This window comes from Zerene cesonia, chromosome 12, assembly GCF_012273895.1.
Source record: "Zerene cesonia ecotype Mississippi chromosome 12, Zerene_cesonia_1.1, whole genome shotgun sequence".
In the NCBI taxonomy this organism is placed as follows: Eukaryota; Metazoa; Arthropoda; class Insecta; order Lepidoptera; family Pieridae; genus Zerene; species Zerene cesonia.
The window spans coordinates 5,280,671-5,308,338 of NC_052113.1; the positions used below are offsets into that span (position 1 = coordinate 5,280,671).

Consider the following 27,668-nt stretch of genomic DNA (forward strand, 5'->3'; position numbering starts at 1 on the left):
TTAGATATATATAATATTATTATATTATATATTAGGTACAACACAATACTTCATCAAATACACGTAGATAATAGTATTATATAATCTGTGCAAACAATGTAATACCTATGTTGACTTTGCCTCTCCCAGATCACGTTTCGTAGTTTTGTAATATTTTGCTTAGTTTTTATGGACGACAATTCTTATACTCTCATGTTCTGTTCAAAATCGGCTTATCGAAGCCATAAATTAGTACCTATACTTGTGTATAGTATATACATATAATGTCAATTTTGATTTCAGACAGTTTGAGCCCAAGCTTAGAGAATTATGGATATTTTTTCATTTCCTACGGCTCCTGTGAGCGCACCCATCATACTTTCTGGAGGTACTTCATAGGTAAGATACCTTCCCCTATAATAATCTGATGCGCTCTAGTAAATCCCAAAATCCCCTCTTGGACTTCCCTACTACCACAAACTAAACGGACTCTTCATGTAGAACGAAGTCCTTAAATTTTCGTTTATTGTAAAGCACTTTCAAACATTACAAAATTTACAAATGTTTAAAGTTCGCTGGACTTTCTGGTTTTACTTACCCTGCATATTCCCAAAACTTAAACATATAGGTGTATTATATGCGATATCAGACCTTAAGTAGTTCTTAGAAACGTCGTTTAGAGCTAAAGTTTAGAAAAGGTCTATATCATTTCTGTCCTACTAATGCTATAAATGCGAAAGTTTGTAAGAATGTATGTATGTTTGTTGCTCTTTCACGCAAAAACTGCTGAAACGATTGCAATCAAATTTGGTACGTGGACAGATGAACAACTGGAATAACATATGGCGAGTGAAACCGCGGGGCGCAGCTAGTAGTTCACAAATAAACTATAATAAATTGTATTACAATACCACCAATTTTTCTTTTTTTTTTGTCAGTCGGCAAACACGCACAGAGCTGGTGGGACGCCTGATGGTAAGCGCTACCTCCGCTCATGAACATTTGGAGAGGCATAAGATTCATTGCAGACCTTACGCCTCTACAAATGGATAATTAAAAACTTTAAATTGGTAAGGGTTTAAGAAAGGATTGTCGAGATGGGTAAAGGAAAGGACTGGGAAGGTAAGGAAAAGGATATAGGCCTCCGGCTCCCCCTTTTGCCGGTCTTCAGTGCGTGGTCTTTCCCGGTGCGATCTGACCCAATTCGTGCCAAAGCATGCTCGACTACCACATACATACCAATCTCGTGCTCATGCTAGGGCGGTGGCGAACACGTAACATCCGATGACCGACCTGACCGATCCTTTCCTTGCCGTATGAGTGGAGTGGAATGCGGTCGCAAGTTGTGGACCATTCTTTTATAACTGCCAACTAAGATTTCCTGACAAGTCTATGAAGCATGATTACTGAAATTAATAATCCTAAAGGGCACTTTTGATTGAAGAATTTTTTTTCCTTCAGGAACCTAAGAATTGCTTAACTTAAATTTCAAATTATCACTTATATATATTATGGTCTAAGAACCTACGACGGTGAGACCTTTGTCAAATAATGAAAGCAAAAAATTTGTGTTATCTCACTATACTGGTAAGAACAATCTCGGGCTATGTAACTTGGGTCACAATATTATTTTCCATTTTCTTGAAATATAATTAAATAAATAAAATTCATATTGCCAGTCATTTTGTCCTGCCAAACCAACATATTTAGTTTTTTTTTTATTTCATAATAGTGAATTGTAATACCTTAACCAATTAGAGGTTTTGCACTTTCTCTACATCATACTAACATTTAAAACATGAAAGTTGTTTAGAATGTATGGATATATTATATGTACTTCTGCACGCGAATACCACTGAACGGATTTTGATGATACTCGGCATACCTTATGTACCAGAATAACCCATAAGCTATAAAAGTAGACGCTTTTGCTCATATACAGCCAGTTAATCACAAAATACAAAAATCTCTTTCTTAATACTTACGTATAATTGACTGCAGGTATATGGAATGATTAAGAACAAATATTATTACATGTGTAGGCATCACACACACATCCACTCGGTCACTGCTGAAATTCCTACAATCTATATTATTTCAAGATTCTCAATTTATAGCATATATATATAGTTTTGTAGTAGAATGTTTATTTGGATTTTCGATACATATTAATATCAAGATAGTACTACTATCAGTACCTATTTGTGTATTCATAATTGATTTTATTAAAATGACTCTTAGATGTTGTCCTTTCAGTTTTAGTATAAATTAATTTATTAGAAAACATTATATTTTGCAGTGTAATAAAACTTGCTCTTACTGCATATACTCTATATATTATCATTAGTATCTCAAGATTATAAAAAATCCTGAATTAAATTTAAAAATAAGGAGATTTAGAAAAACGAAATTTGGTGAGGATATTTTATTCCATAATACAGCGTTAAGACAAACCGGAATGTCACATTTTGCTTTCAGTAAACCTTTTGATATCCATAAAAATAAAAAGAAATCTCTTTACCACACTTGCCTCATAATTATATCCTTGAATTGTGTTTTAACAATCTCTTCTAAATTATTATAAAAATGCTAAGTTATAATTAATTGTGTAAGAGCAAAGTACCATTGAGAATTCTGAGCACTGCTTCCCTGTACACAGAAACACTTCTCCAAATGACACTGTGATCGTCTAATACATAATACACCTAAATTAAATATTATAATCGGTTCGTCATGAGAAGTCAACTATAAATGCGGTCCGCGAGGGCGATCGATTCGATAACGAAGATCGCCAAACAGGTTTCGAATGTAAATTACATAACAGCTTAATCTACCTAGTTAACTTCCATAAAAAATAAACTATCATCATACAATACGTCGATCAAATAATAATTGGAATATGCACAAAACTGGTGTTTTATATCACCGTACAATCAAACTGGAGAATATTAATCTAAATAGTCACAAAGCGATGTGAATAGGTCGAAGGCGGATGCTAGAACATGACACATGTCGCCCCAAGTCGGGTAAGCTGCGGACAAGCGAATATAGCTCTCGTGGCACTCGATATAGATGTCTGTCTCGGGTCTCCAACCTACCTTATGCACTAACGCTAATAAATCAAAATCATAGATTTCAATTAACTTTAAATACTTTATTACGACAACTTATTCCACATTATAGTATACTTATAAAACATGTTATGCTGTGATCCACATTATCACGAGTCAGTTAAATACCTATCCACATCACAATGCGTAATTAATGTACACCTTCGTTACGGATGAAAAGAAAAAAAAATGTCGCTTTACAATCTATTTGTTCAGCGTCATCAGAGATCGAACAGACAGCGCACCGGAACGAGACGTGGGTACGGCGAGTCGCGGGGCGGTGCGAGCTCGGTCGCCGGGTGACGCGGCGTTACATTGATTCCGCACATAATACGTTGTATTTATAGCAAATAAAGTGAACATATCTTAAACCATAGTCTCTCAGTGATCAGATAAGGGTGCGTGCGCACGTTAGCGGTTGGCGTTCTTCAGCTGGTTGGAGAGCCAGTCCAGGCCCTCGTACAGGCCGTCGCCGGACGTGGCGCAGGTCGCCTGGATGTACCAGTTGCGGTTGCGCAGCGAGTGCAGCCCCAGCTTGTCCGTGATCTCCGCCGCGTTCATGGCGTTCGGCAGGTCCTGTCGCGCGGCAACGAATTAGATTGTGTTAATACAATCACGAAACGACAATATGCTCCAAACTCAGCAAAGCACATATTTATTTTAGATAAATATGCTACTGTATACACATTTCTACAAAATTGAACCAAAATATAATGTTAAGTCATAGAATTAATAATAATGATATAATTTTTTCAATAAGAGTCCTGTGTGTATAATTTACCAAGGACAAAAATAAACATATCACTATTTCCCATTGATATTATAAATACGAAAGTAACTCTGTCTATTTGTCTGTTCTTCATGCCAAAACAACTGAACTGATTTGGATTTTATTTAGTACAGAGATTGAATGAGACACAAGAAAGGGAGGTTATCTTGTGGTAGGGAACTATATTTTTGACTACGCAGGCGAAGCCACTTGCAAGAAGCTACTATAGTAATATAAACATTGAGAGAGTAATAGAGAGATAGTAATAGAAACATTTAAGAGAATCAAAGAGATTCCAATAGAATAATGCAAATCTTCACATAGCAAGGCACAGAAATAAGATCACCTACTTACCCTCAAAGTACATTTAAAGGAAAATAGATGTTAAATATAATTGTATATTTGTTTGTGTGTAATGTTAGAGTACTTCTGGTATTATTTTATAATAATATTAAACTTATATATATTTACAGTGAAAAGAAAAACATTTATGCAATAAAAATAAAACTATGTTAAATTTTTAATGCAAAAAGATGTAAAAAAAAAATATTATCATATAGACTTAAAGCATAATAATAATAATGTATGTCACATTAGTTATCACTAAACTTGTAAATCTTTATGACATCACACAATTTCCTGCTCACTATGCTAGTGAATAAAAACATTGGCATTAATCATATGTACAAAATAGGACAATGTAATAAAAGTGCAAGAATTAATGAGATCACACATAATGAAAGTAAAAAATATAAACATATTGAGAAATGAACATACCAAAAGGATAAGCAAGCAATTTAAAAGCAAAGTGAACAAAAACAAAAGTTCACAGACTTACACATTATTTTAACCATATATTATGAAAAAAAACAATGCTTTATTTTTTACATCAAGAGGAAATATTTAAATTTTCCATAATTGTACTGTCAAATGTGAAAAAAAAGTAATATTATTTGTTAAATTACCAATTTTTCAATTCCAATTGTAAATCTAAATCCCTCTATAATTAGATGTTATAATATTAGCAAAAATTTTTTTTTTTCTCCTTTTGAATATCCAATTGAACAAGTACATATATGTACATTTTTTTAAATTGTAAAATATTGATAGTAGTTTAAATACAACCATACGACCAAATTACTTTTTTTCCACTAATAATTCAAACTAAAATGTTCTCACCTGTTTGTTTGCAAAGATCAAGAGCACTGCATCTCGGAGCTCGTCTTCACTTAACATTCGCATTAGCTCCTCGCGCGCTTCGCCGATACGTTCTCGGTCATTACTGTCTACTACAAAGATGAGACCCTGGAAATTTAAACAAATGTTCATCCTTTCTACATGTTGCGTGGAAGATGCACACTTTCAATTACATTTCAACCTTGAAAATTTCTCAAACAATAGTGTTAGCATGAATATAAAACTGTTTAAATTTTATCCTACTAATATTATAAAAGCGAAAGTTTGTAAGGATGTGTGTGTGTTTGTTGCTCTTTCACCTAAAAACTACTGAATTGATTGCAATGAAATTTGGTACATAGAAAGCTGGACAACTCGAATAACATATAGGCAACTCTTTATCCCAATATTCCTATGGAATACGGACTTACGCGGGTGAAACCGCGGGGTGCAGCTAATAGTTGATAAACTTAAAGGCTAGCTTGAGCAGTTAGAACTGGTGACTGATGGCTGCATTACCCAAAGCAGTTACAATTGAGCAGTTTTGTATGTGCCTAGAAGATTGTAGTCCATTAGTCTGTGTGTTTTGACACTTAGAGTAAATCATTACATTACTACCGCATACTAGACTTCTCTACACAAACTCGCTGAAGTAGGTCCTGTAGTCTTGCAGTGAAACTTTGACTTCTAGACTATGACTGCAATTTCCCTCTTTTATGTTGATCAATTGGTAACTCTTGGAGTAGGCCATATGGATCAATCCTCAATGTAAAATCACCTGTCTACTTAATTAATTTGTATTTTGCATATAATTACACTAACCTGTGTGTTTTGGAAGTAATGCCTCCACAGTGGCCTGATTTTGTCCTGACCACCTACATCCCAAACAGTGAAACTGATGTTTTTGTATTCTACTGTCTCCACATTAAAGCCTGTAAACAATTAATATAAACAATGTAATAATATATAATTTACAAAACGAATGCAGCATTTTTTCTTGGCTTGTGTGAATGTTGGTTGGTTGATAGAATTATTAACAAAGTAAACTAAATTAATCTTTGTGTATATATATATATGTATATATATAGTACACTTATAATCCTGAAAAACAAAAAAAAACAATAAATTAAAACAATAACCCATATACATTTCCATTTCTTTGTAAGTAAATGGTTTTAATTCAATTTTATGGAAATGGAAATTATCCCATTTTAAATATTACTTAAGCCATATTTTATAAATTTTAATGACTTGACTATGTTCACACACTGTAATTTAATCAAAAAACATGATTTCTAAAAATCTTTTAAGCTGTATGTTTATTATTATTACATTGTAGATTAATTATATCTGATTAACTTTTGACATGACAGATTTACAACCTTATATGACTATTTATAATGGCTGACTCATACAAATTCTATTACATTTATATACAATATGGTAAATTTTGGAACTTGGGTCAGAAAATTATGATTAAAACGAAATTACATATGCATAATTTTTTCTGGGAACTTCCCAGTCTTATAACATATAAACATATCTATTAAATCAAAAATGAAATGTGCAACCTCTATACTGCAGAACAATACTTGGGTCAGTATTTTCTGTCTACTATGACATAACTTTATAGGTTTTGAGGCCATCCATTCTAGCTTTATTAATAATTATTCTCGACCTACATTTTTAAAATATGCACAATTTTATAAAGAAACATAGCATTTATTAAAAACAAAAAAACAAGTTCTATAAAATTACTAACTTATATTTTTAAAACTTTTGAACACTAGAAAGCTTTAAAAAAGAAAATGAAATGAAAGTGTATGCCACATGTTTTATAAGATTGCAGAATTGATAACTAGTTTCATAAAATTTAAAAGTAAAAACTTACCAATAGTAGGAATAGTTGTAACAATTTCTCCTAATTTGAGTTTATATAGAATTGTGGTTTTACCAGCTGCATCAAGTCCAACCATCAATATTCTCATTTCCTTTTTGCCAAATAGGCCCTTAAATAAATTTGCAAACATATTCCCCATTTTGCTGACTTAAATATATTCTGAAAAGATAATTTTTTGAAATATTAGAAAAGACATTCACTCTGACTCATCAGCTACACAACGTTACTATAATCAATGATAATGACATGGCAAGTCAAATCTAGAATAAGGCGTATAAAAACATTTAATACATATAAGACTCAGTTGAAATAAATTGTCTAACTAATCTATATTAGTTTTCTGCACATACTTTTTTTAAATAATTGCTGTAGTTAAATAAAGCTTTGATTAACAAAGATTAGCCGACATCGCTGTTGGTATTCAGTTGCGGTCACCACCCAGAGATTTTAATTTTGTTAATTTGAATTTAATCTATCAACATATAACAAAATTACACTAATTAGTACAAATCAACGTTATACTCACATTTTTGCACACTTATTAAACGTTATTTAATGAAAAAATCTTCAATTGAATGAAGTCACTACTATTCGCTGAGTGTCAAAATGGCGGCGAACGTGGAAGTTATTCGTGCCTATGCCACGTATCGGAGAGAAAATGGCCAGTTACAAAAATAGAAAACAGTTTAATGTACGTATAAAGTCTAACTTATTTTAAGTAAGCTCCTACATAATAAGTGTTTTCTGAAAAAACTTTTATCAAAACTAAATAAAGTAAGGGGGGTAGGATAGGTATTACATTCAATGTAAAGATAAGCAAGTGGATATTATTATTGATCAAACTTTTTTATTTCCAAATTAACTCATCAATAGAGTAATAAAAAATATGTATGTTATTCTTTCGTGTAAAACTCAAACTCAAAACCAAACATTTATTTATTAAATTAGACTTCTTATAGAAGCACCTTTGAACGTTTCTAACATTTACCACCGGTTCGGAAAGCAGTTTCTACAGAGAAACCGGCAAGAAACTCTATAGCTGCCATTTTCCAACCATGTTTATTTTACATTTTACTACATAGATAATGTGTATACATAATAATGGTTCCAAAAACTGTCATGTGGTGCTTTTTTTGTATGTCAGTGCTGTTGTGTACATGCGAAAACCACTGATGCTGCTTAATGTAATTATTTATGAACCACAACATAAGCTGTAGCGTGTGGCACAGCTAGACTCTATCACACCAGAATTAAATTAACGCCGCACGAGACTATCGCTTATATTTCTAACTAAAACAATATACAATAATTAAGCATTTTGTTGTTGTTGTTGTTAACAAATAAAACTTATTAATACGACGTAGGTACTTATTAAATTACATCTTAATATACTATGCTTCGTTTTGGAGGCATTGAATATATTATATATATAGTATCTATGGATTACTGGCAAATAGCTTAGGCTATATACCATAAAAAAGGTGAAAAAATCAATCAAAGCTTTGACAGTCGTGAAGTATTACGACTTGCGTCATTTATATTTATTGTTTACACTTAATAGTTCTTAGGCACACTTTGTACTGTGAAAAATGTGTCATTACTCATTAGAATTAGTATCTACCTAATCTCAAATCTGTGTATTAGATTAGAAATCAGTTTTGAGCGTGGTGAATTTAAATGTAAATTTTTTTTTAAATATTCTGTTTTAATTATATTACAATGGTAATTCAGCTGCTCAATTCAATTCAGAATTGGCTAAAAAATACTCCAAATCATACATGTTTTCGTGTAAACAAACTTAAAGTTTTCGATATTCAAAATTTACAAAGTTTAATTGTTCACGTGAGTATGAAAATAAATAAATAAATAATGATTTATTGAATAAAAATTTTATAATTATTTAAATAATATTTTAGCAAAGCAAAGAATTGGGCACCTCTATTTTGCCTGAATACAAGTTCTTAAAAAGCGATTGCTTAATTGTGAAGCCTTGGTCAGATCATGTAGTTGTTAAGAGAGATAATAATGAAGTTATGGTTGATGCATCATGCGGAGCTGCGGTCTTAAGAGGTTCTCATGTTTTTGCTCCAGGATTACTTGGATTACAACCAAGTAAGTTTTGATTAAACTTTATTAGTGGTGCTGGGTATGTTCATTTTTTATATTAATAGCACTCTGCCCTGGCTTCGTCTGTAAAATATATATAGCCTATAGCACCCAAGAATCACTAACATGTCCAATAGTGAAGAAGAATAAAAAATGCAACCTATAAATTGAACCACTTGTGTCAAATTTTGTAGAAATCTGCCAAGTGCCTTGATTGGTGCATACAGAAACAGAAAAAAAATAATGTGGTTTGAAAACAATTAAAACACATTCATATTGCATAGCAATCATTCTTAAAAAATATTTACTAAAAACATTTATTTATAAACATATAAACTGTGTGTCTGTGTTCTGTTTTAATAAAAAATTTAATCTCAACTTGGAAAACTTGTATCATTTAATTTCAGATTGTAAGCTCAATGATCTTGTGGATATTTATGCTGATCTTGATGGAAAATGCAAAAGAGGTTTAAAAATACATTACACTGGCAAGAAGGAATATGTTGGTACTGGATATCTTAAGAAGCTGCGCTGCGAGCTATTTGATGAAGGTATCCAACCTAGGCATGTACCTTTGTTAGCTTTAAAAGTACTCGGATAATAATTTAACATAATGTAAATTTATTGATAGTAACTAAAACATATTCTGTAAAGTAAGTATCTGCATAGTTACTCTCTAATCAACCCAATTAAAAAGTTACTGATAGAGATAAATATGTAATAACTCATGCATTAAAACGTAACACAATTTGTGAAACAGATGTGAAATCCAGCTTCCCAATAATGTTTAGTGTCACAGAAATACAATCATATTAGTAAATAATTGTTTTGCTTAATTTATTGAAATTATTAAAGAAGCAGTGTGACAAAGTTGTTGCCTTTAGTTCTTTTTTCATGTTTGTGGTTCAATAATCATAAGGACAGAATATTATGTATGGATAATTGTTGTTGACAAAACTTTATTCGTATTTATTCAAGTTCTTCTTAGGATTATAAAAAGGTGTAATCAGCAGTGATGATGCTATTCATTAGAGTATTTTCTTCTGTTTGATTTTACACGAGTATCTATACATTTAGAAATATGTAAAAGACTTTTAAACGGATTCAAAACGAGTCACGGGGAGACTCTCAGTCTGAATGGTGAATAAAAATCGCGTTTGGAATCCCTTTAAACGTCTGTAATTTCTAAATGATATTCATTTCCAGATTTATGAGAATTAATATCTATATATCAATATGCAAAGCAACAGCGGACAAAGGAAACATTTGGCACTGTTATTTTTTATATAGAGTAGGATTGCAGAATGTTAATATTTTTTAATACAACCCACAAAAAATTCATTAAATCAGAAAAATAAACATAATACACACTACCATGCACTTGACACAACACATCCTTATATTCTCCTTTATTTATTTGTTATTGTGATCTATCTAGACTTCCACATAAAACTTTTTTCATATCACCTAATATGTATTGTAAAAAAAAGAAAAAAATGAAACATTTTTCACTTAGCACTAGTAATGTTAGTCGAAAAATTTATATAAATTTAATTTCCAGTGGCATTGGTGTACAAACATTACTCCCGGCTTCTAAATTGCCTGTTATAAACGAATCACTGTTTCCACAAGGACAAGTGCTCTTACAAAATCTGCCATCGATAGTATGTGGGTGGGTTGTAAATGCTAAGCCCAATGAGCGCATACTTGATATGTGTGCGGCCCCGGGAAATAAAACTACGCATTTAGCTGAAATGTCTGACAATAAGGTAGGTAGTAGTTCCGGTGGTACAATTGGTTAGCGCACGGTACTTTTATATAGGTATAGCCAATCATTTATCGTAATTGAAATCATATAAACTATCCCATCTATTAAGTTTGATCAAATTGCAAATGGTATGCAAGTTTGATTAAAATCGGTTAAGTAGTTTAGGAGTCCATTGCGGATAAACAACGTAATACATAAATATATTAAGAAGATTAAGATATGTTTGTGTTAATTCAATTGAATTATCGTTTCCAGGCGATAATCACAGCGATCGACAAGACGGAGAAAAAGGTAGATTTGATAAAACAAAACTGTGAAATTCAGGGTGTAACATGTGTGAATGCATTCATATTTGACTCCAGACATTGTTATTCCGAGAGCGCAAGTATGGATACAGAAGGGCCCCCATTTCCCGCTAATTGCTTTGACAAAGTACTGTTAGATGCACCTTGCAGTGGACTAGGCCAAAGACCTAGATTGATTAATAGTATGACGCCAAAAATGTTGCAGTCTTATAAATTTATACAACGGAAGTTATTAGCAGCGGTAAGTATCCGTACTTTTTTATTTCAAATCACGATAATCAATAATATAAAAATACATGTTCTACCAAACATATATAAACGGTTAGATCAATACTCTCCTTCTTAGAATATATCTTCGTATATAACAAGCCTATATTTAGTGGCTATATTTCTGCATACAAAAACATCATAATCTCTCTTACATTTTCATTAATCATAATAAATTATATGCCTAACATGACACTTTTTGAGACTCGTTTATATGTATATTGCGCCTGAATTTCAATAGAAACTGTATACTAGTTTGCATACTAATTGACCATCAATATTATATATATATCAAGCACATTATAATAAATATATAATATTTTTCAGGCAGTAAAAGTTTTAAAATCTGGTGGTAAATTAGTATACAGCACATGTACAGTCACATTAGAGGAAAATGAGGAAATGGTCAAATGGGCTCTGGACAAGTTTCCCTGCTTACGGTTAGTGCCAGCTGAGCCTCTGTGTGGTGGACCTGGATTACCCGACTGTGGCCTAACTGATAATGAAAGGTAATCCTTATCAATAGATCTTTATTAAAAGTAAAGTATCTCCATAGACATAATTTTAATTAATCATCATCAAAACAAAAAGTATACTGTAATAGTTCCTCTATATTTTCTTTGCTTTGTTAAGTAAGTTTTCGCGATAAAGAGTTTAGTTTTCGCTTTCATTAGATTTTATCTACATGCAAATTTCGCTCATGTCCGATCGGGCTGGAAGAGTCTCAACCATCATCCATGTAAAATGTAATATAGGAAAAATCTTATCAGAGTTACGTTATTTCTCTATCAAAGAGTGATAATTATATTATGAATGACGTCGTTTGCGACATCAGAGATTTTTATCTTTGTGTGATATGAATTAAATGGAATCATTATTTTAATACTAGACGCTTGTCCCTAGTCTCGGTCAAGATTCCTGTTTTATCCCATGGGTGCATATAATCGGGATAAAAATATCGTATCGGATAAATAGTATCCTATCACCCAAGTCAACTCCTACCAAATTTCATCAAAATACATTTATTAGTTTCAGCGTGATTGACGAACAAACATCCAAACAAACAAACTTTCACATTTATAATATTAGTGTGAGTATAAATAACCAGTAACCATATACCACAACCACACCATAAAAAGCCAGTATATATGTGGATATATGTATGTATCAAATTTCATACTCCTCCGTCCGAGCAATTTTCAAAAAAGGAATAATTATAAAGGTTTATTATTATCCAACAATATTTTCCATAATAATTCACATAGTTGTTCATATTTATTTACATTAGCATTATGGATCCGCTCCCACGCCCGCCCAATCTTACGCCACTGTACTTATGCATATAACAACACTATATAAATAACATACTTAACAAATTAAACTCTTCTTTTAAGGCTCATGGTACAACGATTCGGTCCTGAAGAAGATCCGTTGAGAGCAGTTGAGGATATATACCGGAATTCTATTGGATTCTTTATAGCGGCTTTTACAAAAATCTAATAATGTAAAAAAAATAATTTAAATATATAATAAACAAGATTTAAAGTCTTTCAACTTTAACCCAAAGTCCAGCTTTTGATTTAAAAAACGGTGCCGTTTCTTCAATTCGAATGGGATATTCAGTTTTAGGACACGTTGAAAATTTGAAGTTCTTCAATACAGTTACCATGGCGTGTTTCGCGGAAATCATGGCAAAACGTAGTCCTATAAAAAAGGAAAAAAATGTTAATTACTTCAACTGGAAACTTAAATAAATACGTATTTGTGTAGTGTAATTATATCCATTTAGGATATTTTGGATTTAATGAGCTATTATTCCTGTATCCTTCACTCAGTGTTTTGTGCTATTCGAGACACAAAAATGTGTCATCAATCATCATAAAACCCAGAGCACATTATATATGCTGTCCAAATTACTTGTAAAGATAACTCACCGATACAGTTCCTTGGTCCGGCCCCGAAGGCCAAGAACAAATGCGAGGGCTTTTCAAGCTTTCCGTCGCGTATAAACCTTTCGGGCTTAAATTGTTCAGGCTCAGGGTAGTGGTCTGGATCCATATGTACCCCATATAACGGTACAGCAATCATCTCATCCACATTTATTTTAACAGATGTACCCGGTAAAGTGTAGGGTTTTGTACAGACTCTGTCTATCCTTGCAATTGGTGGATACATACGTAGAGTTTCTGAGAAAAGACAATAAGAAACTTTAAGCACACTTAAAAATTTTAAGATAAGTGTGGATTTCTAATTTGTTAAAATTGTTTGATGTAAAGATCATTCATCTAAATATTTCGGAAGCTTATAAAAATAATTACGTAAGTACGTTAGTTTTATACTATTAATCGACTTGTGTGTCTGTGAAATCACTAGAAAAACGGTGCGAGGAAGTAGATAAGAAGTTTTATAACCGCACCTGTTGTTTTTTTTTTAGTTTTTTTTTTTATTGTTATATAAGATTTTGATAATTTTTTCTCAGTGATAAGAATATGACTAATCTGTACGTAATACGAAATAATCAGCTTACCTAATAAGAATGCTTCGAGATAATCCAGCTGTGAGAGAACATCGTAAGTGACTTCCTTATCTTTAGTCATTTCTTCCACATGGGCACGAAGTTTATCTTGAAACTCTGGCTTGACGGCCATTAAGAAAATAGCACAGGACAGTAACGTACTTGATGTTTCATATCCAGCAATGAAGAATAACAGGCTTTGTGCGTCGATTGTGTCGTCATCCAAATCTAAAAGGAATATGTGAATTATATATGAATATGACATTTATAGCGACCTTTTTAAAGGAACAGTTTAAAAATTGTTCTATTTAGAAATTAAAGACTTTTTAACGGATTTTAAACGCGATTTATTCATTATATTATTAACCCGACATTTCGAACACTTTACAGCGAGCGTGGTCACGGGGAGACTCATTCTCCCCGCGTTAAAAAGTCTTTAATTTCTAAATGTATAATGAAACACGAGAAAATACTAAATTGTTCTATTTATCAAATAACAGGTTTATCAATGCTTTCAAATAATAATACTTACGTATTGGAGACAGTGTGTTACCTACTTCTTCTCTTTCTTTCTCTGCAGCATCAAGGAGCAATTGTAAGAAATCATTATGTCTAAAAATATACATAAATACGTATAAAAATAACAAATTTTTTTAAATATGGTAAAATATAGAATCATATACAAGTTCATAAAAATCAATCATCAACTTGGTAGTAATTCAATAAATTTACGTACTTCGTGTTGGACAATTTTCTTTCCGCTTTCGTTTTTTTTAACATTTTTACAAGTTGATCTATAGTTTCGTAGTGCAAGAATGATATGTTTATGAATCTCAGAGCTTCGGGTATAAACATAAGGATGAAAAATAAACCTATCCTTTTCGGCCATGGAAGGTGATCGTATTTTTCTGCAACCTGAAAGTATGATTATCCCCCGTTAAATATATATTTAGTGTACATATATACATATCAGTAATATTATATTTATTGCGAACCTTAACAAATCGTGCATTTTCATCCGTTAACGAGTCAGATTTTATTCCAAATGCACATGCACCAATTACTTCTAATGTGAACCGTCCCATGGTTTCCTTCATTTCAATTTCTGAATTATCTATAAATAAAAACACCTAATGAAACTTTTTCTATTTATCACTTATTATTTATTATTATTTTTAGTTTAAATATAATATAAAATGTTATTAGTTATTCAGATAAATCTGTGCGGAAAAATAATAGAAGGTAACTTTCTTATCTATATGTTTTTAATACACTACAAATACGTTTATCGGTACACATAGCTACATTAAATAAAATAATGAAAAAGAAAAATAATTAATTACCAAATTGATTTAAAAGTCCAACCATTTGGTCTGAACAATTTTTTATGAGGTGTAGCATATGTTTAAGACGTAACGAACTGAACGATGGAGTAATAATGCTTCGGACTCCTTTCCATTCTCCAGACTGCAATACACAAATTCAAAAGTACATACGTACATCTTTTAACAGAGTATTATTCAACTTTTAAGTATAGGTGCCGAGCACGCTTAGGCAGATTTGGGCCAGCACATTACGGGATAGGTACCACACAGACGATCGGCGTTTAATTGTAGCTTGCTACAGTGTTTCGTGTGTTGGCACCGGAGGCCTGTATCCTTTTTCTTACCCTTCCTAGTCCTTTCCTTCATTCCTACCGTTAATCCTTTTCATTATCACTTTCCAGAAAGTTGGCAAACCATTTGTACAGGCATATAGGCTCTGCCAATATTTATGTGTGATGCTGGTCGCTTACCATCAGGGGACCAACCAACTCCTTTGCCAACTATCGCATATAAAAAAACATTTTCATTCATTATTTGATTGAAGTTAAGATATTTTTAAGAATAAAGAAAATCTACTAGATTTCCCTCTCTAGGTAATGAGAATTATAAAAATAATTAATTGATTTATTGCAGTACAGAGGACCCATACGTTAAGCTTATTGTTATTATTCATATTATCTTTACATAGATATCGGCCCACCACTATAAAACATGTGCATGTTTTCTAGTAGAGTATTTTTCCGTGGTGATAGTGTGGTCTTTATCTTGATTGGGCATTAATTAGAACATTATAAGTATGCCTGATACCACTTAATATTTACATAACCTACAAATAGTTATTATTAAAAAAAATATATAGAACATTTACTGAGAAGTACAGGAAAAAGTAAGATTAAGAAAATGAAGAAAAAGTATCGACACTTTTGTCAAGAGGCTGCGGGCTGAGGGTATTTAATTTATACAAATCTCTAATATACACTACACATACCTTTAGATTAAGTAGGTTTCGTTTAAAATATAATGGTTCGTTGCTCGGTAAAGAGTATCGATCTACAAAATTTTCAAAATCCCGAATAGTAACTGCTTTAATGAGTTCTGGATCAGTAATGTACAAAACGGGCTGCCTTCCCAAGAAGACTCCTAAAAAATTGCATAAAATTGTATTAATGTAAATAAAAAATATAATAACACGTTCAAAAATATTAAAACCTGAAGCAATATCAGTTACTATTTTTTTAGAAACTTATTTTATTTACGTATAAATCATCAACTTAATACAAAGTTATAATCTGTAGAATCATTAGCAAGATAACATAGAAGATATAGGCTAAATTAGATACATTAAACTTACCGCCATATCCAGTCTTTTTGAATCGGTTATAAATTTCTCTTTGAAAATCATGAAAAGCTTGTTTGCCTATAATATTCGCACCCATGTTACCAATAACAACAGTAGGCTCAAGGTAATCGATGCCACGCTTTTTAAAAAAATTAAAAGTGCTTGTGAAATGGTAATACAAAATAATTAAAATTGTCAAAGGTAACGTAAACTTCCAATATTCTAAAATAATCATTCCAAATCGTTGTAAAAAATTTGCCGACTCCATTTCGACGGTCTTCTTCAATTAAAATATATTTTTGTTTATAATTTGTTTTCAAATATATACAATAACTTCACTAGAGAACGTTTTATATCGACCTAATTTTTACAATTGACATCAGAATTGTAACTTGTCGTTTTGGATAATACAATATCTTATCTCAATAAATAATTAGCACATATCTAGAATTTTAATGGGTAAATCAGTGCGATAATAAATACAGTATCTATTTTGTTTCAGCTTCTTGTTAAAAAAATTGTCGCCCATCCGGTCGAAATTTGGGTTTATAAAAATTATTCAGATAAATTGCATTATCAAGTTGCGAGCGATAAAAATTAAATAATCAAGGTCATATTAAATATGGAGATAATTTGAGTGTGTGTAAAATAAAAAGAAAATTCTGAATATCGAAAAGTACTATAAAATTTGGCAGAGACAACATTAGGTTAGGTGTGAAGCCATATCTTCTTCATCGAAATAAAAGCTTTCCTTTTCTTAAACATTTATTAATATCAAAAATATACAAATATATTCGACATGATTTATAATTTATACCTACTCAAATGCGTTCTAGTGTTAGTTAATATTCGCAAAAAAAAAAAACAAATCATTTGCATTATAAAATTGGCCTAATAACATTTAAGAGTACCAAGTAAATTGATTCTGTTTTCTGTATTGAAAAGAATGTACACCCTCGAGTATTACAAATAATATGATTAATCACATAATATTCAAAAAATAATTAATTACATTTACGATACAAATTTGACTTTGTTTAAAATTGAGCTTAAATGATACAAATTGCATTATCTGTAAATATCTTATTTTTTAAATATTTGGCAAGCAGGACGGCAATACAGAGTGTCAGGAATTTATAGTTCCCGAGGTTGATTGCATAAAAATTTGTTCGTTCGATCTGTTCACAAAAGATATAAACAGTTCAAGAAAAAAAAGTTTTAAATAGTTTTGTTGCTTATTCTTTACATAATCAGCGTATTCAAAATAAAGTTCCATTGAGTAGTTCCATCGTGCAGATCACATGCAAAAAATTGCACTTATTCGAGTTATCGTAATTATAAAATTATTCTTTGCTCTATTATTAATGGTGACTATTTCGCTTAACATTATTATATCACAATGCTTTATCATGTTTGCACTTGTTATCACAATATTGATTATATGTAACTACAAAGCTCATTGTTGCAGTAAATTGATAATTCATTGATAAATAAACAATTACCTATGTATGATTTCCAAGTATTGTTGAGTAAAACAATACACATTATAACAGTTTTTTTGAAGTCGGTTAAAATGCAAGTTAATTAAATAGGAAATTACTTTATTACGAAAGTAAGGTAACGATATTATAAATATTTGTGTACATTCCAAATATTCATGATAATGATTTTAATGAAAATTCAATTAATAATTTCAAACAACTTTTTTATCAACTAATTGCCCATCTTTTTAATGCCATGAACCATACAAATACAATAATAATAACATTACTTGTTGTTACATGTAGTTATATACCTAAGAAATATTAAATTTTAATTCGAATAAAGAGATATCGATAAAGACCTTAACAAATGTTTTCTTTATATAACCTTAATAGGTGTACTTTTTCCAAAAAGATGGATCCATCATAGCTATAAATTCTTTAGTTCATATTTGAATACTTGATGGTGAATGTTTGTCTTTAATTAAGCTTTATTTTTCTTCTTTAAATCATCGTCCACAGTATTATTCGAATGGATTATATATTTTTTAAGTATGTTTTATTCGTTTTTTTATAGTTTATATAATATTAGTTACTTATACGTGATTGCAATACAGGTATTCGAATTTTTTAAAGAGACAAGCAACAACAAAACGTCGAATTTGAAGTGTACGTTTTGCGCTTTTTTACTACAATTATATGCTATACGAACATTATTGATATTTTTATTGCATAGTATGATATGACAGTTACAAATAAAATTAAATATGATTTTAATATAAAACATACACCCGTAAATACAAATAACATAAAAGTGCATTTCGATCTAAACATCAGAGTTTATATTTTCTCCAAATTGACATACAAACCCGAGCTAGCTTTCAGTAAAACAGCGCGTTTATCGAATTGTACCGGATCCTCGGTTTTAGGACACGTTTTAAATCTAAAGTTTTTCATTAGAGCGACCATTGCCAACTTTGCGGAGATCATTGCGAAGCGAAGACCTGAAATATAAATTGAGATATTATTATGTACGGTTTTACACTAATTCCACCGAATCCATAGTTTACTATGGTATGGTCTTAGTTTTTTGATAGCTTTTCTATGATTTAAAAGCCACTCAAACGCGTTATTAATGTAACATGACATTTTACATGGAATCATTAGAATGTGTTTTCAGATAACTGAATGACTATTCCAACGTTTTAAAGATTCGCTTGATTCATGGAAATCGGAAACATCTACCGTACCAGCTATTTTACTTTTAAATTAATTTAAATTTTAAGTACAACTAGGATCGGTTTCATTACTTGCTGATAATAGCCCTCTTCGTACTTTTTTGCGTAAATTAATTTTCATACATATTAATAATTTTAACTGGCAGCAGTGGCAGGCCTTATTATAACATGGCACTACATATACATATATTTTAGTATCTATAATCACTTATACGTGGCATGGCACATATACATATATTTTAGTGTCTATAAGTGACATCTATTGTTTTCTTTCTTTCTTTCTAACTGAGAGCTAAGTTAAACAGAAACAATCAGGAAGCTGTGAAACCGGCACTAAATAGCTTACCAATACAATTCCTGGGTCCAGCGCCGAACGCCAAGAACAAATGCGAGGGTCTGTCCACCTTTGCATCCTTCAGGAACCTTTCAGGTCTGAACTCATGAGGCTCTGGATAAATATTTGGGTCCATATGTATCCCGTATATTGGTATCGCGACAGCTTGCCCCACGTTTAACTTTATGGATGTACCCGGTAAAACATATGGCTTTGTGACGACTCTGTCGATCCTTGACACGGGGGGATATATGCGTAATGTTTCTGAAATCATATTTTTATAAAACATTTTTTTTTTCGGTAAACTTGTCCAAGCCCAATATTCTATCCAGAAACTCAATGTTTTGTTCCCTAATACTGCAATATTCTGCAATATAATATGTGGACGCTATTGTGGTGTGTTGTGAATGCAGTGAATATTTATTGTAACTACGATGTCAATTAATTTAAAAAGTATCAAAAAAGATGCAATTGGATTCATATTATAATAATAAAAAATATTCTTGCATTTAATGGTTATTCTTCCAAATTAATAAAATTTGTAGTATCTATACATATTTAGTTATTTAATTGTAAAAGTGTAAAACATGTGTTCCTCACTCATACGCCTACATAATGTATGATAACCGAGATAATTACCAAGTAGAAAAGCTTCCAAATAGTCAAGTTGTGTGAGAAGATCATAGTTAATTTCCTTTCCTTCTGTAACTGTTATTACATGTTCTCGAAGCTTCTCCTGAAGTTCTGGTTTGGTAGCGAGCACGTGCACGGCAAACGATAACAATGTACTAGAAGTTTCGAAACCAGCTACAAGGAATATTATACTTTGTGCGTCGACAGTGTCATCGTCTAAATCTGAAATATTTTATACATATTTAGATTTTTTTAAGCATTTTCGTATGTTTTGTATAATATTCACTATGGAATTATTGTACTACTGCAGATTCTATAATGGGTGCAAATGTCAAAAGATTTCTCAATCGGTGGTCACTGAATTATCGAGTAACAAAATCAATACAACAAAATATATGGTTAAATTAAGAAGCTCCTTGGTTTGGGAAATGTCGGTTAAAAGTAATAGACCATTTTGGTCCAACCACTGGGCAGATTTGACAAAATCTTATAAATTTTTATAGTGATAGACCAATATCAGAACTCTAAGAAAAATTAAACAATGATAACATTTTTAACAGAGATTTTCATAATAACATTTATATTTAATATAATCTATACTAATTATACAAAACTGAAGATTTTATTTCAACGCGCTAATATCAGGAACTATGGGACCGATGTGATCCCTGAGTGCTATAGACTATATTATATATGCTATATATTTACGACAGGAAGCGTTACCGCTTGTTTTTTAAGTAAATACAATTGAGTTGTTAACGATTCCATATGTAAGATATACACATTTTAATGAACTATAATACATTTAAATATTTAAAGTATTATTTTCACTTCACAGAAATTAGCAAAGATATCCATTAAATTAATTACATTATACATATATATCGTTACTGTTCTTAGGTCTAATTTATTTTATTGCGGAAAAATTCAAATGTATATTGCGATTACATGTCTAAGTGCGATTACAATTAGTTAAGTCTCTATGTAGTCGTGTTAAAGTGGATCCTTATAATCTTGGATTCAAACTGGGTTAAGCCAAACTACTATATTATATACTATATATGTCCATGTGCGATTGATTTTACGCGAGTATTATAGATTCCCTCTTTTCTACCCGTGACCACGCTCGCTGTAAAGTGTTCGAAACGTCGAGTTAATAATATAATGAATAAATCGCGTTTAAAATCCGTAGAAAAGTTTTTAATATGTAAATACTATATGTCCTTTAATATTTCGTAACATAGCAGCTGAAACACCATATTTGACGAGCTGTGAAGACCACTCAATTGGCAACCCATATGCTCGAGCACATTGTATTTCTATTTACACATGTGACATGAAAGTCCTTTTTTCCTTGTGTTAATAGATAAATTTGAATATTTTATTTGTTTTCCTCTGTGTTCTTAATTGCTTTGTTTTTGCTTTAATTCTTTCCTTCTACTTTAAGGGTTGCCTGGTAGAGAGCGCTACGTAGCGATAAAGCCAACCTTTGCTTATTTTTCTTAAACGTTTTGCTTGCTTTTCAAGGTTTAGTAACAACAATACAAACATGTCATTTCACATTGACGATTATATGTTGTGAAACGACGCAATTTCACACGATATTCCGTGCTTATATTTAACATTTGATTAATTTAATTACGCCAAAATAAAAAAGAGTCGTTATGTACTTTTATAACTTGCTAATTTGCGATCGTATTACCCCGTAAGAAAGGAGACAAACAAGCCTCGATGTATAATGACTCGTGCTATAAATTATAAAAACATATATTCTACACAAATACCCTGGATATCTTATTTAAAAAAGGACCCAAAATCTACTAATAGATAATCACACTTCACACAAATATTATAAAATATGTGAAAGTTTAGTATTTTCTTGTGTTTGATTTCACGCGAGTATTATACATTCAGAAATTAAAAACTTTTTAACGGATTTTAAACGCGATTTATTCATTATTTTACTAACCTGACGTTTCGAACAATTTACAGCGAGCCTGGTCACGGGGAGATTGAGATGTTCATATATGATCATATAACATCTCAGTCTCCCCGTGTTTTTTTGTTTTTAATTTCTAAATGGGAAAGTTTGTTTTTTGGATGTTTGTTCGTCAACCATGCTGAAACTAATGTACGGATTTTGATGAAAATTGGTATACAGACAGGATATGAGCTGACTTGGGTGATAGGATACTTTTTATCCCGCTAAAATGCTCTCTTGGGATAAAACAGGAATCTTGAGATCCGGGCGGAGCCGGGAAGAGGAAACAAAATAAAGAGGAAACAGCAACAATTTACTGTTTCCTCTTCATTATATTAGGCATAGGCCTACATTTTTAAATTTAAACGATGAAGAATGTTATAAAAAATAATTATTACACTTACGCATTTCTGAATGATTGCTTCCTAACTGTTCTTTTTCCTTTTCCGCTGCATCCATTAATAGCTGCAAGAAGTCATTGTGCCTACCAAAAAGAAAAAGATGTGAATTTATGGCAAGTGTATCCGATACACGGAAAAAATTAAACAATAAGATATTGTTATAATGTACCGTTTTATAATAATATAGTGTTAAAAATTAGTGATGTACTTTTCAAAATAATACTCTTCACTACATAGCATAAAACAAAGTCGCTTTCTATGCACCATGTATTTGAAGTATCTTTTATACTACGCTAAACGGATTATAATGGTTTTTTTTTTTAATAGATAGAGTGATTCAACAGAAAGGTTTATATGAATAATAACATCTATTAAACTACTCCGAATTTACGTGTGCGAAGCCGTGGGCAAATGCAAGTCATTCTTATAATTAAATGAACGATGACGAAAAGATACCATGCAAAACTAAATTGCATATAATTTAAGTTATTTATATATATTCTATAATTTCCGCACACCCAAAATCCACGAACCCCTGGTATTGTTATACTCCTATCATTCTGTTATTTTTATCTATTGATTTGTTGCGGTACTTTTTTCATTCTTATGACCCCTTAAGGTTTTTTAACCTTACCTCAGTCAATAATTATTCAAATTTAAACTTTGCAATGATTTTACAATCTTGTGAATCATTATCCTGTTTTGACATATTGAATGACTGTGCAAAAAAATATAAATATCAGTAATTATAGTACCTACTGTTTTTCCCGGATTTCGTTTATTAAAATACCATTAGATATCGTAATAACAAAAAATAATTCACAATGACCTTTTATTGTAAGACAATAATTTGTTTGTAGTCTGCAACCTATTCAGTTATCGTGTTTACACATAACTTTCGCATGTAAAATTTACTTATCAAGAAGATATATATCATCAGACTCATAAAACACTCAAACAATCAACTCAATTCACGCAGTACAAAGACTTGGGTTTTATTTTATAATGATTATAATAATGTATGAAATAAGTTTATCTACAATAGAACTAGTATTTTATCTACAACATGTCTATAATATGCTACTTGCATATTATATGTTTGTATATGAATAAATATAAAGTGAATCCTACTAATCCTACTACTAATAAAATTATAAATGCGAAGGTTTGTAAGGATGTGTGTGTGTTTGTTGCTCTTTCACGCAAAAACTACTGAACCGATTGCAATGAAATTTGGTACGTAGACAGCTGGACAGCTGGAATAGAATATAGGCAACTTTTTGTCCTGATATTCCTACGGGACACGGACTTACGCGGGTGAAACCGCGGATCGCAGCTAGTGTACTATAATAGTGAAAATTACTGATGTTAGAGCTTTAATATTACAATTTCACTAGAGATTGTAAATCTTCTACATTGCATACATTTTAGCATCAGGGGGACATTATTGTGCTATTGTAATAAATCCAGGTATATCATGAACGAAGTTGGAAGACCTTTTGTTTTAAGTGGCAAAATCTTGCATAACACTTGCATAGATCCCACAGATACCGCGGCTTCTTACCCTGGAGCCCGTGGGTTATGTCGGATTCCTACAGACTACTCATACTCTACTGCATGCCTCACAAGCTATGGTCTTATGGGATTCCTAAAAATGGCATGTTCATGCATTCTAAGCCACATGTGTAAACTAGTAGTTAATATATACACAATTTTCCATATGTAAATAAGTGTTCAAAGAGCATACTTAGATAAAACTTATTTTATTTGCATACTCACTTGTCTTTTGTCGTTCTTCGTTGTGCCTTTGTGACTTGCAACATGTCATTTAACTTCTCTACTACTTCCCGGTTTAGGAACGAAATGTTGAAGAATCTAATAAAGCTTGGCATAAAAATTAATACGAAAAATATTAATAATCTCTTGGGCATGGACATGTCACTGACTTTTTCTGCTACCTGTAAATAATTTTAATTTAATAATTATGTTTTATTGGTATGTGGTAGATGTGTGTGATTAAACATGTATCTTTTAAAGTTTTGGTCATAGAGTTAGTTGGTTGAATGAATAATATTGAAAAAGTAACTGTTTGTGAAAGTCATCACAGTTGCAATTATTTTTATATTAGCCTTTGCCCGTGGCTTGCACATGTCAAATTCGGAGTAGTTTAAAAGATGTTATTATGCATATAAACCTTCCTCTTGAATCACTCTTTCTATTAAAAACCCAACCAAAATATGTTGCATAGTATTAAAGATTTAAGCCTACATAGGGACATAGGGACAGAGAAAGCAACTTTCTTGTATACTATGTAGTGATGACTAGTGTATTCTTATGTAAAAACTAGCCTTTCAACTCAAAATGATGGAAATATAACATCACATAGGAAATTTGAAAATGGAAATACCTTTACAAATTTTGCGTTTTCATCAGTAAGAGCATCTGATCTGATACCAAAAGCCGAGGCCCCAATTACTTCTAATGTAAAGTGACCCATCATGTCTTTCATCTCAATATCTTTTTTATCTGTAACATTGAAAATATATTCATAGTAGCAATCTCTATAATTAAATGCAGTTTCTGTAAGTATGTTAATATCTCGACCTGTTTGACACTAAAACCAGTTATTGTACAGTTTTAAAGTAAATATTTATACAGTTCACAACTACACTATACTACAGACAATAAAATATATAGATAAATAATTGAGTAAATAAGTACCAAATTGACTTAAAAATCCAACCATTTGGTCTGCACATGTTTGTAAAAGAGGTATCATGTTCTTAAGACGAGATGAACTAAATGATGGTGTCATAATACTTCGAACTGCTTTCCATTCAGATCCCTAAAAAATATTTCAATTAAATAAAACATAAATACTACATTTGCATGCATGCACACATGCATAGTGTTCTTCAATAATATAATTCAAAATCAAGCTTTTGCTTGTGCTTAACTTTGAATATAGTCACATATTTTAATTTGATATTTTTATACCTTACTGACATTGTGTTGATTATACCAAAAACATCAACTCATAACAACGTTTTTTTAGCTAAATCTACAGTCAGTGTTTAATAAACAACGATTATATAAAATTCAATGTACTTACCTTTAAGTTTAAAATACTTCTACTTAAATATCTTGGTTCCCGACTTCTAAATCCATTTCTATCTGTGAAGTGATCGAAATCACGAATAGTTACTGCTTTAATGATGTCGCTATCAATGAGATACAGGATCGGCCTTCGCCCTTCAAATATACCTAAAAAAATGTTATGCAATAGTATACAAATATCGTGGTATAATAATTTAAGATGAAGAAAAACTATTTCTTCAGGAAACTTTATCAAGAGTATGGTGCATATTTATTTTAAATTAAACACATACCTCCATAAGGCTGCCCTTTAAAATAGTTATAGATGTCCAATTGAAAATCATGAAAAGATTTAATCCCTCTAAGTCTTTCTCCAAGATTACCAACTAAGAAAACAGGTTTCATGAATTTTATTCCTCTTTTTTCAAAAAAATCGTGGGTGCTTGTGTAGTAGAAATATAACAAAAATACAATAGTTAAAATGAGCAAAAGCTTCCAGTCATCTAATATAAATTTTACGAGGTTTTTTGTGCCCGTGCTAAGCTCCATCATAAGAGTTGAGTTTGGTCTAGAAAACAAAATTATTATGTTGTATTGATGATAAATATACACTGTATTTATCCTGTCCCTATTGCTATAAAATTACTTCTACGCAATATTTATTTCAAGACAATTTAAAGTATCGGTTTATATTAGGAAAGAATTAAACCCCTCTCCACAAATATCTAAGTGACACTGAAAATCGAGAATCAATTTCATGATTTACAAATAAAACAGCGATTTTAAAGTCGATAGACTATTAATTTCATTGACGATATTTTTCTTATAATCGATTTTGTTTACAATATAAATCGATTGTGTTAATTACAAATTTTGTAAAATGATGTTTTCACATTGTTTTTGGGATCAAAATGTTATCGTTAAATTTTTTTGGAGAGTTACTTATTATTTTGATTCTAATAAAATATTAGATGACAGTTAAAATTTGTAGAAACAAAATAGATATTTGTTTTACTTGCTGCTCTAACTGAAAGTTTAGAGGTTCTCATTTGTTTTATTTTATAGTCTTAAAACCAAAGTCACGCTCTCAATCATTTTTTTTTATGCATACGATATTATTTTATTTTTGTTTTAATAAGTGATGGACTGCCGACTGTACAGTTTTTCGGATATTAAAAAACATGAAATTTCCACGCGAATCGATTATTTATTATTTTTTAAAATCGATTTACATTCTAAAGAGAAAATCGATTCAACATAATCAATGTTTATATATATATATATATATATATATATATATATATATATATATATATATATATATATATATATATATATATATATATATATATATATATATATATATATATATATATATATATATATATATATATTTTGCCCATAGATATGGGGTACTTTATCTATGAACGTACCTTATGGAAAATAAATAGTATATACCTACTATGAATATCCCATACACTTACGTACGAACATAATTATTTTGCAATCAATTTGAAGTAATGCGGAATGCCATCAACATAGTAGAAAATAGTAATGCATAATTCACAGGTTCATTGTATGAAAAACGTTAAAAAATGGTGAAATTACGTTGAAACGACATTAATTGTTATATTAATAGTTTTATTTCTTTTAATCAAGAAGATACTATATAATAAAGTCACTGTTCTTGTCCAAAACACAAGTCAATTGTTATTAGTAATTATTTAGTAGTGTATCATCATCATCATCATCATCATCAGCCCATATATGTTCCCACTGCTGGGACACAGGCCTCCTATGAGGGTTCAGGCCATAATCCACCACGCTGGCCAAGTGCGGGTTGGCAGATGTCACATGTCGTCGAACTTTTAATTCTTGGACGTGCCGGTTTCCTCACGATGTTTTCCTTCACCGTTTTAAGCAGTGGTGATATTATCCACATGTG

At 31.1% G+C, this 27,668-nt stretch overlaps 4 protein-coding genes across 8 annotated transcripts; 1 reads left to right on the plus strand and 3 right to left on the minus strand.

Moving 5' to 3' along the window:
• Window positions 1-2,389: 2,389 nt before the first annotated feature.
• Window positions 2,390-7,595, minus strand: LOC119830663 (ADP-ribosylation factor 1). Its single transcript, XM_038353735.1, has 5 exons — window positions 7,461-7,595; window positions 6,926-7,093; window positions 5,857-5,966; window positions 5,038-5,163; window positions 2,390-3,665 (listed from the first exon to the last, which is right to left on the minus strand). The coding sequence occupies exons 2-5, from the start codon at window positions 7,071-7,073 to the stop codon at window positions 3,501-3,503; spliced, it is 549 nt and encodes a 182-aa protein (XP_038209663.1). The 5' UTR covers window positions 7,074-7,093; window positions 7,461-7,595; the 3' UTR covers window positions 2,390-3,500.
• Window positions 7,596-8,419: 824 nt separating this feature from the next.
• LOC119830654 (tRNA (cytosine(72)-C(5))-methyltransferase NSUN6) lies at window positions 8,420-12,942 on the plus strand. Of its 2 annotated transcripts, none has more exons than XM_038353721.1 (7): window positions 8,420-8,776; window positions 8,851-9,046; window positions 9,448-9,604; window positions 10,602-10,809; window positions 11,064-11,354; window positions 11,708-11,889; window positions 12,775-12,942. In XM_038353721.1, the coding sequence occupies exons 1-7, from the start codon at window positions 8,654-8,656 to the stop codon at window positions 12,878-12,880; spliced, it is 1,263 nt and encodes a 420-aa protein (XP_038209649.1). In that variant the 5' UTR covers window positions 8,420-8,653; the 3' UTR covers window positions 12,881-12,942. The 2 variants fall into 2 exon arrangements, with proteins under 2 accessions (XP_038209649.1, XP_038209650.1); XM_038353722.1 differs by having other exon boundaries at window positions 8,424-8,613; window positions 12,775-12,936.
• LOC119830653 (cytochrome P450 9e2-like) lies at window positions 12,921-16,827 on the minus strand. Its single transcript, XM_038353720.1, has 9 exons — window positions 16,572-16,827; window positions 16,209-16,360; window positions 15,239-15,362; window positions 14,891-15,009; window positions 14,632-14,810; window positions 14,428-14,507; window positions 13,908-14,123; window positions 13,315-13,566; window positions 12,921-13,084 (listed from the first exon to the last, which is right to left on the minus strand). The coding sequence occupies exons 1-9, from the start codon at window positions 16,825-16,827 to the stop codon at window positions 12,921-12,923; spliced, it is 1,542 nt and encodes a 513-aa protein (XP_038209648.1).
• Window positions 16,828-17,412: 585 nt separating this feature from the next.
• Window positions 17,413-27,402, minus strand: LOC119830652 (cytochrome P450 9e2-like). 4 transcript variants are annotated; one of them, XM_038353715.1, is made up of 10 exons: window positions 27,182-27,402; window positions 26,017-26,291; window positions 25,740-25,891; window positions 25,349-25,472; window positions 25,035-25,153; window positions 24,407-24,585; window positions 22,631-22,710; window positions 20,252-20,467; window positions 19,625-19,876; window positions 17,413-19,044 (listed from the first exon to the last, which is right to left on the minus strand). In XM_038353715.1, exons 2-10 carry the CDS (start codon window positions 26,273-26,275, stop codon window positions 18,881-18,883), a joined length of 1,545 nt encoding a protein of 514 aa, XP_038209643.1. In that variant the 5' UTR covers window positions 26,276-26,291; window positions 27,182-27,402; the 3' UTR covers window positions 17,413-18,880. The 4 variants fall into 4 exon arrangements, with proteins under 4 accessions (XP_038209643.1, XP_038209642.1, XP_038209646.1 ...); XM_038353714.1 differs by having other exon boundaries at window positions 27,157-27,402; XM_038353718.1 differs by lacking the exon at window positions 27,182-27,402 and adding an exon at window positions 26,739-26,888.
• Between the last annotated feature and the right edge of the window lie 266 nt (window positions 27,403-27,668).

What these genes read in the sequence shown, in the direction of transcription:
- LOC119830663 (XM_038353735.1), bottom strand. Translation starts at nt 7,073, where the DNA reads ATGGGGAATATGTTTGCAAATTTATTTAAGGGCCTATTTGGCAAAAAG. An exon ending in TACAACTATTCCTACTATTG is followed by an intron (nt 5,967 to 6,925) that starts GTAAGTTTTTAC and finishes AATTGTTTACAG; the next exon opens with GCTTTAATGTGGAGACAGTA. An exon ending in ATTACTTCCAAAACACACAG is followed by an intron (nt 5,164 to 5,856) that starts GTTAGTGTAATT and finishes TTAAATTTCCAG; the next exon opens with GGTCTCATCTTTGTAGTAGA.
- LOC119830654 (XM_038353721.1), top strand. Translation starts at nt 8,654, where the DNA reads ATGGTAATTCAGCTGCTCAATTCAATTCAGAATTGGCTAAAAAATACT. An exon ending in TACAAAGTTTAATTGTTCAC is followed by an intron (nt 8,777 to 8,850) that starts GTGAGTATGAAA and finishes ATAATATTTTAG; the next exon opens with CAAAGCAAAGAATTGGGCAC. An exon ending in GGCCTAACTGATAATGAAAG is followed by an intron (nt 11,890 to 12,774) that starts GTAATCCTTATC and finishes TCTTCTTTTAAG; the next exon opens with GCTCATGGTACAACGATTCG.
- LOC119830653 (XM_038353720.1), bottom strand. Translation starts at nt 16,827, where the DNA reads ATGGAGTCGGCAAATTTTTTACAACGATTTGGAATGATTATTTTAGAA. An exon ending in AAAATGCACGATTTGTTAAG is followed by an intron (nt 14,811 to 14,890) that starts GTTCGCAATAAA and finishes TCATACTTTCAG; the next exon opens with GTTGCAGAAAAATACGATCA. An exon ending in CGGACCAAGGAACTGTATCG is followed by an intron (nt 13,085 to 13,314) that starts GTGAGTTATCTT and finishes CCTTTTTTATAG; the next exon opens with GACTACGTTTTGCCATGATT.
- LOC119830652 (XM_038353715.1), bottom strand. Translation starts at nt 26,275, where the DNA reads ATGATGGAGCTTAGCACGGGCACAAAAAACCTCGTAAAATTTATATTA. An exon ending in GAAGTATTTTAAACTTAAAG is followed by an intron (nt 25,473 to 25,739) that starts GTAAGTACATTG and finishes AATATTTTTTAG; the next exon opens with GGATCTGAATGGAAAGCAGT. An exon ending in TGGACCCAGGAATTGTATTG is followed by an intron (nt 19,045 to 19,624) that starts GTAAGCTATTTA and finishes TTTATATTTCAG; the next exon opens with GTCTTCGCTTCGCAATGATC.